General features: G+C 35.0%; 1 protein-coding gene across 2 annotated transcripts in view; it reads left to right on the top strand.

Moving 5' to 3' along the window:
• NCAM2 (neural cell adhesion molecule 2) overlaps positions 1-15706 on the top strand; it is a 307619-nt gene that overhangs the window by 219043 nt on the left and 72870 nt on the right. For both annotated transcript variants that reach the window (XM_075101628.1, XM_075101635.1), the window contains 2 exons: positions 5486-5673; positions 7275-7371. In XM_075101628.1, coding sequence (XP_074957729.1) covers positions 5486-5673; positions 7275-7371 — 285 coding nt within the window. The remainder of the gene's footprint in view (positions 1-5485; positions 5674-7274; positions 7372-15706) is intronic.

Raw genomic sequence — 15706 nt, 5'->3', positions numbered from 1 at the left:
AACAGGTACCTCTGCAAAATTGCTGATCTCAAACTTTCAAAATGATGAGCTAGATTCTGAAAAAACCCTCTGGTTTTAGCTAATAATAATGGAAATTAAAAACCTAGCATATGATAAGTTTTATTTGCTTTTCTATTTGGAAACTTCACAGGCAGATCTTGCATGTTTTTCCGTGCGACCACATGATCGTGATAGTAGCAGTTAAACTGAAAGTTAGTAACCCTGAAGCTCTGCTGTTTCTCTCTTCCTTTTAAGGATTATTATATATTAAAATCTATTTACCTGTCCTCATTTGTTAAGTCTTTCTAATATTATTTCTTGTTACAAGGAATGTGTGACAGTTATTGCACCTGTCTGGGAACAGGTTCTACTTTATCTCCAGGAAAAAGCTATTCATTCCAAAATATTAAGTATTGCAAAACAGGTATGCAGGAGAAAATGCAAGAGAAAGATAGAAGGCTGTTAACCAAATTGTGGCTGAGTTACAAAAATTTAATATACTTTAACAGGATGGATGACAAGGAGTGTACTAGATGTGCTAGAGGATGTGGTTTATTACAGTCCTCGATGATGGGAAACTTATGCTACTATTAACCATCTAAGAAAGAGGCTTCCAGTAATAAACTACACAAAATGTCCCAGGATCTTAGACCTGACAATCTGTGATATATTTCCATTGTATGATCCAGGAAAGCAAGTTATTAGAGGAACAAATAGCCAAAAGCTTGAAAACCTGTGTTCTTAAATTAAGAAGTGCAAATCTGATTCTGTACACTAGTTTGCTATTATAGCTGTCTGGACATGTGCTGAATCAGGTAATTTGCCATATCCAGTTTTCTGTATAGCACTGAACATACACCAGAGCTGGATCTTTGAAGTCATTAATTGAATTACCTTCTGGATGAGACAGATATGTAGTAGTCTGTTCTTGAATCACTGTTTTCTGACATTATACCTGATAAGGATATCTAAATGCTAGAGACAGTTTTCAGGTCAGAGTTTGCTTCTCTTACATAGTCTTATTATGCAGGTTATTCAGAACCACTTCTTCTAATTGGAGTGCTGACCTGTCAGTTTCTTTCTTGTCTGGGAGAATGAACAGCTTGAGTTTAGCTAATGCTGGTGCCATAATATTGACTATTCTAAAATGCCATTCTAAAGTTATAATTGCTTATAGAATCCTACTCTAATATAATAGTTTTCTTTCATTTTGTACCTTTGTGATATAGTCTTTGTTCATTCTAGGCATCTTTTTTCATTTGGATTGTCTCATCTCTCAAAAATAACACTCCACCTTTCACCATTCAACCTTATAACAGTACTTCGGAACTTTATCGTATCCCCGCCTGCATAAAAAGAAGTGTAGCCCGCAGGTCAAAGGAGGTGATTCTCCCCCTCACCTTTTGTGAGATGCCACCAGGAGCAGTGCATCCAGCTCTGGGGTCCCCAGCACAAGACAGATGTGGAACTATTAGAGTGGGTCCAGAGGAGGGCCACAAAAATGATCAGAGGGATGGAGCACCTCTCCTATGAAGACAAGCTGAGATGTTTGGGGTTGTTCAACCTGGAGAAGACGCGACTCCAGGGAGACCTTACTGCAGCCTTTTAGTACTTAAAGGGGGCCTATAAGAAAGATGGAGAGACACTTTTACCAGGGCCCGTGGTGATAGCATAAAGGGTAACGGTTTTAAACTAAAAGAGGGTCATTTCAGATTAGATATAAGGAAGAAAATTTTTGCAGTGAGGGTGGCGAGACACTGGCACAGATTGCCCAGAGAAGTGGATGCCTCATCCCTGGAAGAGTTCAAGCTCAGGTTGGGTGATACTTTGAACAACCTGATCTAGTGGAAGATGCCCCTGCCCATGGCAGGGGGGCTGGACTAGGTGATCTTTAAAGGTGCCTTCCAAACAAAACCATTCTATGATTCTATCATTTATTGTGTGCCTATACTAACTAACATGAGCAGTAGTTTTTGTACTTTTCTGCAGGCTTGTGTTTGGTTTTTGGTTTTTTTTTTCTTTGGTTGGTTGGGTTTGCTTTGTTTTGTTTTGTTTTGTTTTCAGTAGAGTGCCATAAGGTTCACATATCATAAATATGATCAGGGTTGCTGTTTTTAAAAATGGTGTGTGTTCAAGCTCCTAGTTTTGTATTTAGGAGTTTAGACGTTCAGTATGTTGTCTTAACTGGTGGTACTTTATGTACAAAAGCTTAAAAGAACAGTTCATTTACATTTTGAATTATTTTTTTGTCAGGCATAAATTAATCCTGAGTTACATAGAAGCTAAGCAGAGCATATTTTTATTTTTCAATATTTTTAACTTTCTCACTGATCTGCATGGAAGTTTTTTTCTTTTTATACAATACATAGATTACATTTAAGTATCCTTAACATATGTTGATGTATGAGAAGGTCCACCTTCTCTTTTCCACTTGGTTATACTTCATTCTCGTCTGATAGAATTTTTTGATAAATGTTCTGTTTATTAACTTAAATTTGTTTCTTAGTTGTTCTAGAAAACTGGAGGGATCAGATTTTGTAGACATATAAAATAGTCAACATTATATTTTCAAAGCCTTGGCTTTAAGGTTTGTTATTTTTTCATGCTCTATTTTATATTAAACTTATTGTATGTTTCTGTTTGATAAATCCTAACTCTGTAATAATTTAAGCATAATATACTACAATTAGTGATGAACAGCATACAAGAAAAACAAAATCTCTTTTTAAAACTGGTTATTCCCTTCCAACTTTTTTTTCTTTTATCAGAAATGTAAAATAACTTTTATTTGTACTGCAAAAACTTATTTCCAAAGTTATTTTCTTCATGTGAAACATCACTCCTGATATCTTTAATCTATTTTTGACTAGGAAATAAAAAATCATCTGGCTTAAAATAATTTGTCTGTGTCAAGCCATTAGGACAGTCATCCTGTGTCCTCTTCATTTTGATGTATTGGAGCTTTTGACTGCTAGCAAAATGTCTGCAAAGCCTTTTTTACCCAGACTTTTTGAAAGGGAAAATATGAAGCTCTTTTATTTTAGGAATGCTTTACTTTTGGGAGTTGTTGATTTTAGGATATATCTTTATTTGATGGACTTTTTGTCCTATTTGTGTTTTATGACGTTAGTATCTGTAGTCATGTATAGATGGCAGTCCATAACACACCTATTCTTCTAAAATGTAAATAAGCAGATTCTATAGGCATCCAAAATCTACCTTTAGAAGAGAGAGCAGCCTGAACTGAAAGTCCCTATTCTCCTAAATGCTTGTACCTGCAGTAGTGTACACTACTTTTTCCCTTGAAAGGCTTTTTAAATAGGATATGAGTTTGCCACGTGTATTTAAATCAACAGACAGCATCAAGCCATATGACGTTACCTAGGAAAGAAAGTTAGCCAAGTACAGACAGAACATATTTCTATCTTCCACAATCACTGAACTTATTCTGAGAAACTGTGCATTGGAGAACAGTGCTTATCTAAAATTTGTTGTGAAATAGCCACATTTTGTGCCTCATGAGCACTCTGATGAGATTTCTGACCCACATGTTGAACGTGTTAGGTGCAAAAACTGTCTGCCAGGCAGAAGTCAGTTCATGCAGTTTTCCTCTGAGTGGCTCCCACCACTAACTTTATTTCCAGAGGAAAAGCTAAGGTTCTGACTTGGTATTCTGAGATTCCTGACCATACTTAACCATAGAACAGGCATATACAGTTTTCTTTTTTCTTCATAGAGCTCCACTAGTGTGAGGTGTCACATACTGAAGACTCTTTGATAGTCCATTTTCGCATTAAGATGTTTAGATGATGAAATGTTTTTTTTAAAGGTCTATGAAAATCAAGGAGCACTAGAATTACTCATTAAAACACTTGGAAAAGGATGAGCTCCTGTATCTGGTAAATAAATTCATAGAAAAACATACTTGTTGGATGAAACCACTTGCTTTCCTGCAAAAATAAGGGCTGAATAGTTATTAAAAAACATGCTGCTGGCATTGAGCAATATAGCAGCCTTGATCTGTGCTTTAAAACTTCTACTGATAACAGTTCTTTTCAGCTAAAACCTATATGCATACAGGCAGCAGCAGCAGCATAATGTTACCAAAAAGTTATGCATTTTGACACGGCAAACACAGAAAGAAGTTGAAAACGTGCACTTCAGAAACAAGGAAGTAGTTTTAAACCATTCCTGAAGCTAAATTTTACTACTTAGTTAAATGTGCCCAGTTCTGATAGACCCAATAGCTCTGATAGACCTATTAGCAATTTTCTAGCCTAAAGGTCAACTATTTGTGAGAAGACTAGAACAGAATTTCCAGAGAGACATCGATAAATATTAAGGAGCTATTTATCAAACTAAAAATATATACATATATATTTAAATTATTAAAAATAGATACCATGAGACCAGCTATAATTGATAATGCTCTTTTGGAATTATGCTAGAGAATTTCCTTGACTTTCAGTAACATAAAGAATATTTTCTTAATACTCTTAAAATATAATAAGTGTGTGATTAAAATAAAAAAGGAATTTACAAATAAATATTTGGTAGAAAAAAATGTTATTTACCTGAGACATAACTAGAGGAGCAGGGAAGGAGTTACTCCCTCTCATTTTCTAGAGACCATTAAACTGTTCCTGCTATCCAGGGAAACAGTGAGTAGAACAGATAATTCTTGTCACTACTGGCATTGTGATTGGAAAATCATAGTTCGTTTGCAAACCAGCGATTTCCTCTGTATGAAACCCAGTGTTTGGCTATATGTTTAATGTAGCCACTTATAGGCAGGCTTGTAAGGAAGATGCACCATCTTTTTGCTTGCCTGTAACTTGATGATTTCATAAGGAACTGGTAAAAAAATTGTCTTAAATAGTGTACTAATACACACAGTATTTTTTTTCTGAAGTAAGTAGAATGTGTTGCAAAATTTTAGGCATTCTTTTATTATTTTTTTCTTCTAGGTTTATTCACAACTGAACGTCTCTCTTTAGAAAGGTTTGAGAAATAGGTGAAGCCTTTGCACATCTATGAAAATTTGGAGAGTGAATGTAATTTCTCCATGGCAAAATAAGACACTATAAAATCAGCAAGTGAACAGATTAAATATATACGTTTCATAGATCACCTCCATTTGTTATACAAGGGTCTGTCTGACAAGTTTCTCATCCTCAGGAAGAAATGTTCTTTGTCATTTCTGAGAAAACACCTTTCAAGGGCCTGATGTTGCCTAATGCTAAACATAATTAGCAGATACTCTATTCCTGAGTATTTCGGTTGAAACAGTTTTAGGAGGGGAGAAGTCTACCAAAGTAAAGGCTTAAGAAACTCAGGGTTGAATAGTGATATTTTCATGGTCAATAATAAATTGATACAGCAGTCAATTGAAATTTCTTTGTGAGCGTGAATGCTTGGATTAGGGGTATATGGCTTGTTTTAGTTAAACAGTGAATATGTTTTGTGTATTACTTCCTTTTTCCAGATGCTCCAACATTTGTGTCAAATCAAACCATGTATTACTCTTGGGAAGGCAATCCTATCAATATAAGCTGTGAAGTGCTAGCAAATCCATCTGCCTCAGTTCAGTGGAGAAGAGGAAAATCAGTTTTACCAGTAAAAAATACAACACATCTGAAGACCTACAGTACAGGAAGAAAGCTGATTTTAGAGGTAAGACTTAAAATGGGAATCAACATGCTGACATTAATTTCTTCCTCAGTTTTGCACCATTGCAAGTACTGTAGCATGTATTCAAGGATAAGACTGATAAGTAAAGCTCTTTAAAAAAAAAAAACTATTTATGAGCTTATTTGTCTCCACATTTCTTGTAAGCAGTTAGAAAATAAACCTCATTTGCATGGCCCATGCTCAGTTTTCCATCTGCAGTGAACAAAAATGTAACTTGTGTTTCTTGCAAGTAAATAAAATACATAAATAAATATAAAACTACCCCGTCAGGTTACTACTAAAAATTAAAGTGACTACCTGGTAGGCTGTTGGTATGTACAGAAACATTTGTGTGGCTTCAGTCAAGAACAAAGCAGAGGGTAAAGTGATAACAAACTGCAGTTGGCTTTGATAACAACTGATTCCTCACGGAGGCATTGGAAAAATAAGAACTAAGCTGCCTTCTGTTGTCTAAAAGCTACATGTAAGAACAAAACTTGAGAAAGGCAGAAGACAAAGAGCATGCCTTCGTTATCTGTTTACTTCATTAACATGGCTAAACAGTGAACTACTCAGCAATAGTGTATAGCAAATCGCGGTCCTTAATTAATCATTTCACAATTAAGTGTAACACAATTAAGTGTCTGACCTATTACGGGGAAGACATACTGTCTTCCTCCACAGGTGTGGAAGAAGTTAGTTTTCTCCATTTCTCTCTAGTATCAGGCTTATGTCTGAGCACAAGCTTCTCAGTTGCCATGGAAAAAAAGATTGAGAAGCTGTAGGACTAACCAGAGTGGGGGACCTACTTCATCCCAAGCAAGATGTGCGGAGTACACTGGAAAAAACCTGTGCTTTTTTTCCTGAAGTCCAAACAAGTAACCTCATTTCTTGTAGTAGAGGATGTATATTTAAAGAGTCTTACTCTTCTATGAAGGCCATCTTCAGGGTTGTTTTTTTTATTATTTTAAGTGAAGCTTAGCAACACAAAATTTGCTTTGCAGTCTGTGGTTCTCTGAGTGCTCTTCCATTTTTCTGTCACCTGAACAGTTGGTCAGGCAAGGTGGATTCCAATAAAACATTAGCTCCCTAGGGTATCTATTCTGTCTATTCTGTCTTATGCCCTTATTCACCTGAGTTAAGCCACATCACTTGCATCTAAGCTGCCCCACCCCCACCCCAGAATGGTGTATCGTGAATCCTGCAAACAATAAAAAGTAAAATATTGTTCTTGCATCATCTATAGGAATCAGCAGTTTTCAGACCATTAATTACTTATTTCGGTCAAAATGTCAGTTTGTGCAAATACTGTCTGTGAAAAAAAAGTGAGGTTTATTAGATTTTTTTCTTATTTAAAAGTGAAATTATAAAGATGAACAATGTTACCCTTTTCCATTATTTCATTTCTTCATTTGAATTTGAGAAGGGGGAGTTTAAGATGAAAACGGGTGTATTTAGATCTGTATTTGGAAAATGTACTAGATAGGCTGAATTAAGACTGCATCTGCATATTTATTAAGGAGAACATTTTTGCATTTCTGATTTTTTAAAAGAACTTTGATATTTGATGAGAAATTAGTATTTACAAACTATTTGTTTTAAAGATTGCTCCTACATCTGACAGTGATTTTGGACGGTATAATTGTACAGCCACAAACAGAATAGGAACAAGATATCAGGAGTATACACTTGGTCAAGCTGGTAAGTTAAAAACTTGTTTCCTTTTCTTTAATTTTTTTTCTATTTTAATCAAAATAAAGGTTAGACACACTTTTCTCTATTTTATTCCAATGGGATGTTTGCAGTTAATTTTAATTCTCTAAAAGTTGAGTCACAATATAAAGTAAAATAAAAGTTTCCTCAGAATATGAATCTTCTTTGGATTTAATTTTAAGGCCTTCTGAAACTTGAAAAAATTGAATTAGTCTAACTTTTTTTCCTTTGCCCTTATTACATTCTACATTTATAACAGTGTATTTTCATAACTTCAGTGGAGAGGCATATGGTTTGCAGGCAGTGAAAATAAGAAAGAATTAGGAAAGTCTTTTTTTCCTTTTCCTCCCTGGTATTTTCTTGATAAACCAAGGATGACAAAAGACTGAAATACTACAGCAAAGAATTTCTATCTTCATTTGCACTTTTAGTTATTTAAAAGCAGAATTTGACCAACAGTGCTAGATTGAATTAATTTAAGTCCTGAGATGTTCTACAACCAATTGTTACAGAATTTCTAAGTATTTTTAAGTCCATCTATTGTTGTTTAGGTAAATACAAATATATTAAAATATGAATATATTTGTTCTTTGGCAGAAGTAACTATTAACAGGAGTAAATGGGAGTTTGTTAGCCTTTCTTTCATTTCTATTTTCTTGTGGAAAGGACTAATGCTTGTTCTGCAAGCTTTGAGGTGTCCCAACATTTTGATCTACATACTTAGATGATGCAAATTGTTCCAGCTTTAATGACATCTATGGAGTTATAATGCAGTTTACAGTAACAAAGGTACAGCCATTCTGGAAGCTATACACCCCTTGCGATGCACTGTTATAGACCATTTTCATCACGTAACTTTCAGGTCATACAATTCTGCCAGACTGGCTGATACATATGGGAGGGGACAGATAGAAATAAGGTCTTGCCTTTTTTTTTTTTTTTTAAGGAGGACTTGTGTATTTTTTATGATCTTCAATGTTTTAGCTGTAACTTTCGATTACAGCTTGGTCTTTTAATACGAAAGTAAACTCTTTGGAGCCCTCCTGGGAGCACCTTTGGAGGCACATTGCTGAAATGTGCACATCCAGTCATAGGGAGGCTCCCTTACCCAGCCCGGTGTTTTAATTTTAATAGTTTTGCTCAATAAGATTTTTTTTGTGTGTGTGTGTCTCAGGAGTGATAAGAAATTTCTTAATAAACAACTGGTTTTTAGAAGTTGTACACAGGTTGAAAGTTTTTCCCATTACCTCTAAAGGATGGATTATTAACACACACTTTTACAATGACTACTATAGTATTTTTTTTTGTCTTTGAACTTCTGGTCAAAAGAGCTGAGCTTCCTAAAATAGGAATATGTGGGGTTTTACTGAGAAAACAGCAGATTTCTATGTGGCACAATTTTACATCATCCAGAAGATCCATTCCGCTTTGTTTTACAACCTTTTTGGGATATTAGCTGGGTTGCAAATCTGATCTTCCTTTGATAGCTACATGTGACTAATGAGAAATATATTACCTCTTCCTGTTGCATGTAACCATCCTTAGCCCCATCTAGGTCCTAATTTCAGACAATATATTCTTTACTTTCCACCTTACAAAACTCTCCCCAACATAAAGGCTCACACAATCTAATTCATACCTAAAATAATTTTATTTTTTGTGAAAAGAAATTCGAGAAGAGAACAATTTGTAGAATCTTCAGTCGTGGTTCATGATCATTTACCTGGATGATGCCTTTTATTTCAGTGGGATTACTTGAACAACTGAGTTTCTGTAAGAGGGCTAAAATTATGACTGTAACAGCTCATCAATACTACATGTGGCATTAAATATGAAAAATGAATACTCCCTGTGACGTTTAAAATTGAGGTAGCAATAGAAAAGCTCTAAGCCTTAAGGAAAAACATAGTTAATTTCTATACCAACTGCTCTGTTTCTAATTAAGAAATCTCAAGACTTGTGGGAAGTTAACATTGGTTTGAATAGGTGGACTATATCTATTGTGTGTATGTTACTTTTGCCATCATTTAATTTAGGAAATAGGTTTAGCCCTCTAAAAATCTCAGGACTTTGATTTTCTAAATATTCACGACTGGCACAGGATTTGCAAAGTTACATTAAATTAATCAAACAAAAGGACTGCATGTAACACTCTGATTTTAATCAGTTACATCTACTTCTCTTCAGTAGCATGCTTTCTCTTTGGGGCAACACGTGCATCTGTTGATTTGACAGCAGCACTGGTTCTGCCTGTCCTGCTGGGGTAGGTGCTACACTTGTCTCTGGAGTATCATCTCTAAGATTTGTTACACATGAGGCAGTAGAAGTACAATGCGAAATCTGCTAGAATAATTTCTGCATTCCTCAAAAACAGAAGACTTGCCACTAGGATTTTTGTCTTAAAGCCGTGAAAATAAATGGTAGGAAAGGGAAGGAAGAATCCCACTTGCATCCTTCTGGCATCTTACCTCTCAGGACAGAAAAATATGAGAAAATATAACAATTATGCCAATGAAAACAGTGGAATTCAGGTTGTGGTTACTGCTGTGCACCATTTTTTTCATACAGATGTATATACATAAGAAAGCATCTCTTAGATATTATATATCTGCTGACTTTTATCTTAAATTTGCAATACAGTATCCCATCACGATGCATGATACTGCATGATGATTATTTCAGCTACGTATTTCTCACCTGCTTTTATAAACAATTAATTAATTTTAATACAAAGTCATTCTCATTATTAATTGAAAAAGAACGTGATATTTTGCTTATGCATTGTATTTCAGGATGTTCTCACATAAGAGCCCCTGGAAACGCAAGTGAGAGCAAATAATGCCATACAAGCTATAATCCTGTTTTGACTTTTTAATACGACTTTATCAGATGTGTTACTGATGCTAGTTTTTCAAACAGCTTACTATTCTCTGCTTTTGCAACAGTCTCCTTAGCATTTTTCAGTCAATTCTTCAGAAAACTTGATGCACACTTTAAAAAATATGTATTGGAGTTATAAACATAAAAAGGTAAATCAGGGTATATTTAGTCTATGAATAATTATGAGAAGTTATTATGTAGAGCATGAGCTATATATGGACATTCTATACAATGATATGAAATGCAGAAAACAGAACAAACTCAAATTTTGTAGTAATAATAACTAACAGGTATCCTTAACATAAGCCATTTGTAGTGCAGTATTTATGTGGGGCTGGAAACGCTGGGTTTGGGGGTGCCAGGGCTCCATTATGCTAGGCACTACTTACAGTAGTGTAATGCATAATATTCAGTACCCTGACAGATTGACATTTTTGGCATTTGCATCTAAATAGACTTTACTGGGGAAGAAACCAGCAAATAACAAACGTGGTTCACTGTTGCAAGTTTTGCACTTACAGTAGCATCAGCTGGAAATTAAAAACAACCAGGGAGATGGAGGATAAAATCATCATAATAATTACAGGTATAAAATGTCAAATGCGGCTTTCTTCCTAGTTTTACTACTTCTGTTGCTTTACTTTGGTAGATTAGGAAGCCCTAATGATTGATATTTTCCATATTAAAGCCTATAAAATTTTTTCATGCATTTCAATACAGCCTGGATTCCTTCTGGCTTTGATTGTAAATACTAATGCTGGGGCGTAGCATACTTCCACAATGGCTCCGTCAGGGAAAAATAAATACGGTTTCTAGCTGGGAGACAGTATTAAGCAAAGTACGCTGCTAGGGTAAATTTTGCAAATAATGATTATTTTGCTGAATAGTTTTCTCTTAAAATTCTGCAGGAATTACTTGTATCGTGTTTTGTTCCATTTTTCTGCTTTGCTGGTTTTCAGTAGAATCAAGCTGCCTTTTTTTTTTTAATTTACTGCTAGTTCAAAAGTGATCATACTGTCACAGTGCCATTATCTTTATTTCTGTTGCCCTCCTTAAGAAATTAGACTTATTGATGACAGAAAAATATTTCTTTCAGAATTTAGGTGCAATTTGCAACCATACCATTTTGTTAGACTGGAAAACTATAGCTGTCCACTGAAATTATGCAGAGCTACTGAATCAGCCTGAATTCCGGACACTTTCTTTTAAACCCTTCAAAACAGTTGAAGAACTGCAACCTATATAAGGTTTCACACTGAAAGATGCTGGCTATTACCGGTAAATGCTGAGAAGCTTAAGAGCTTATTGAAAGTTGAATCAGATGTGCTCACCACCTGACTTGGAGTGATCAACTCTTAAAAATACCACACGGTTGACATACTTTTTCATTGCTTAAGCATTTAAATTGCTGTGTGAGTAACACACAGAATGCAAAAAAGAACAACAGTCTTTTTCATTTTTTGCCACTGCAAAGTAATTACTTGACATCTCAACCACAGCTTTTATTTTAGAAGTCTGCTTATACTTTGTTTTTTCTCTATGACAGGCTTAGGCTTTGGCAAGCCAGGTGAGCTTGGCAGATTGTCCCAATGGCTTTCAGAGCCTGAGGTGAGCACAGATATTCCTAGATTTGCCCAGATTTAGTTTAGTCATTTTTTATGTGAAATAGCAGTATGCAGGAAGATGGTATTATATAGCAAAACATTACTCCTTTTTGTTGAGATCTCAGTATTATTACATCAAATGTTTTTGTATAGATAACTAGAAAATTGTATGGACATCATTAGTCTAAGACTATGTTGTTGGAATAGATAATTTATTATCTTAAAAAGGTAAATGTTAAGGTTGTGACACAGAAAGCTAAACTGGATTTTTCAAGTAAATTTTTCTTCAAATATTAATGTGTATTTTGCACATAGTAGCATACAGCTGGACTGAATCCAGAGCCCCTAAAAAATAAACCACAATTCACCTCTAAGGCTCTTACGGCCTCACTCATTCTAGACTTCCCTTTCCCTTCTTTCTTCTATTCTGGGATGGCAAAGGGGTTAAAAGTTTAGATAAGGGGGTAAAAAGTTCAGTCCGATTTACCTTTTTGCCTCAGTCTTTGGATCCAAAAGGATACTTTGATTTTTTTCTGAAAATTGAGATTCTGATCTCACCACACCATGCCTGGAACTGCAGCTCAGCACAGAGATTTACATTGACTGAGTATTAACAGGGTCAACTCTTGGCAGAAACCATACTAACAAGCACTGAACATAGTGTACAAATTAGTTACATCATACAACTCTGATGATGAATTTCAAACTTGTCTTGCTAAATCATCCCTATTACATGATTTGCACAGTATACTATAGAACATCAAAGATTTTACAGCTTTTAGAGGTAGTGACATACTAGAATACTTAAAGAAAGGAGAGTTGCTATATCTGTTTCCTTTCTACAGCAACATTGCAGGGAACTAAATGGCAAAATTAAAATGTATTCTATGATGTCATTAGATATGGTGAATTCCCATGCCGCTTTATTTAATTAAATGTATTTTAAGCATCCTGTATACTCAGAAAGTTAGTGAAGATGGGCAATAATGACATCAAAAGCAAATGAAGACATGGAAAAGGCAATAACTGAGCTTCACAGAAATTACATCCTGTAACTTGTTTTATGGAATCAAGTCATGCTCAAAATATGATAAGGTTGATCAATAACTGAGAAGTACTACAACATCAAATTTAACAGTTTACTAATCTGAATTTTTGGAGCTGGCACTTTGGTGCTGGTTAATGAATGTTGTTCCTTTTTTCTCCAAATATTCGTGTTTTCACACACAAGCAAGAACATCAAGGCAAGACTGAGCCTAACCTGTAGATTTAATATTGAAATTTTTCTCCATTCTAAGGATGTACAAGCACGAACTATTTCAGGGAGGTCTTTGGCTCCAAAGGTCTGCTCCCCAGCCCTGTCTCTTTCCCTGACATGGTTCTGATACTCCTTATGTTCAGCATTTAGGCATAGTTGCTTTCAGTCAATATGTGTGTCAGATGTACAGAGAGAGGAAAAGCTGCAGAACGGCACTAGGAACAATTGACAGAAGACAGGAGAAAAGAGCTAACCGGCAGATAAATCTCTGACCTCACTACCTACTCTCACACCATCACTTCCTTTTCTCCACTTACACTAGAACTGCTAAATTTGCAGAAGTAAAATTGCTTTCTTCCATAAAACTATCCAAAAAATAACTTAGAAAGAAAATGCCCAGTGAAAATGGTGGTCATTTATTGAACAGGTTGGGTAATAATAGTAATAGACTTGAAAAAGCATTTACATATCAGTGAAGATAAGTATGTACTCATAGTTCTGTGTGTACTTCTCTGTCAGCTGCAATAATGTTTTTGGAACCAAACCAGTACTGCTTAATTTAGGCCAATGTATCATAAAGTTCATTTGTGCTAACCAGCTTTATGCTCTGAGTACAAAATACATAAAGTGCAATTTTACACTTTCTATTTGGGGATCTTTTTTCCTTTTATTTTTAAGGAACTCTTTAAGATCATGCATGAATACAGCCAAATACTAAACAGAGGAGTAGACACTGTGGCAAAAAGATGAAGTTGACTAAATGTCTGATACTTGGGGTTTTTTAAATGATTTATTTTAATTTAAAGGCTGAACTTTTGGTAAATTATCCCTTGTTTTGACAGCAGCGTTACAACAGATAGCAGTGGAACTTCTAAGAAACTATACCAGATTCTGTGCTATCACTAAGTGATCTTTAAATCATAGAAAAGAAATTCCATACTTTTTCTACTATATAGTCTTTCAACTTCTACCAGTAACAGTATATGAAAGAGTAATCACTGCCAATAGCTAAACTCCTTTAAGATTCTTTTAACTGGTTGGTTTTAGAAGGAAGAAGAACAAGAACCATCCACAGTTCTGTCCTTCCAGATGCAGACTTCAGAGGACACAACTTTGCAAATTATTCTTCACTCCTGCTAAACGTTGAGCCAAAAGCCTTGCAGTTCTGACACAAAAATCATGGCAATGCTCCACGTAATTTCAGCTGACAGGATAGCTCAAATGCTGGAATGTTTAGCCAGATCAGGACCAGAGGGCTGTTTACCTTACATGATCAAATTCATACTCATTAGAGAGCTACAGAATTAGATTCAGTTCATTATGGTGCTAATGATTTTCTTTGGGAAAAAAAAAGTTATAGATTTGCCTAGTCTGAAAGAGATCGTAGATATTTTATACTATCTTAATAAAATTGCTAGTACTTGTTTCTGGTTTTCACTAGGAACATGTCTCCTGTTTTATTTTTTTAGGTGATTCACTTTTTTTTTACCAACTGACATAGTTCAACTCTGAAAACTGCATAAAAATTACCTACATGTGTGGGTTGCTTGGATTATGGGATGCATATTTAAAATAGCATTGTGGATGTATTTCACACTTAAACGAGTTTTAAACATATTGCATTGTGCTAGTTATGCAAAATATTTTACTGGGTTTTCACAGGAGCTTCATTTTATGCGTATTACCAAACAGAATCATATCTTCATTTGGCAGAAATTATACTTGAATCTGCAGTAGAGAATGTAAGGTTCTTCCTGAAGGATGTCTATGCCATGTTTATTATAGTTAATCATATGCAGACATAAACACACAAGGAAAAGAGATCTCCTTAATATTTTGAAAGTCAAGAACAGAGTGAATATGTAAATAACATATTTTTGTTTCATACCATTGACCAAATAATTGTTTTGGTCCAAACAGAAGTAACAGTGAATTGCCTTATAAAAAGAACATAAAAAAACTAACATAAAAATAGTCTGAGTGAAATTAAATATTAATTCAACCTTAAACAATGTTTTATTTCATTTTGAACTCTTAATAACAGAAAGGGAATAAAAGTGCTTAGAAACTATTTGTAATATTGTAGGTATCCACCGCAGCTTTTAGCTTGCAATTAAATCCAAAGAGCATTCATCTTTGGTACTACAGAGCTATATTCATCCTCCCAGATGATCGGTAGCCACATCACTCAAACAGTGCCATGCTGCTTTACTTTGGCTCTCCTGGATCGCTTTGCTCACATTCTTATGTTGTATTTTTCCCAATCCACTCAGAACAGTCATTTGAGCTGGGGGGGGGAATGAATCTGTACACAGAATGGTGCTTAAGGTACTGTCACTAGCGGGGGAAAAAAAAATATTGCTCTCAGCTATAATGAGAATCTGGAGGAGAAGGATCATAAACTGGTTCTAATCCTCATCCTCCTCTGATTTTGGGATCAATGCTTACTTAGCAAGCGACTCATATAACTAATTCTTCTTCAATGTGATCGCAGAAAATAACCTCTATGGTTTTTTGAACATATTTTCTTTTTTCTAAAAAAGCCAACTTTTTGATCAATTTAAAAAAAAAGACTCAAAAC

Source organism: Phalacrocorax aristotelis, chromosome 1 (assembly GCF_949628215.1).
Source record: "Phalacrocorax aristotelis chromosome 1, bGulAri2.1, whole genome shotgun sequence".
Lineage (NCBI taxonomy): Eukaryota > Metazoa > Chordata > Aves > Suliformes > Phalacrocoracidae > Phalacrocorax > Phalacrocorax aristotelis.
The sequence above is the reverse complement of the archived record's forward strand: the minus strand, read 5'-3'. Positions and strand labels throughout refer to the sequence as shown.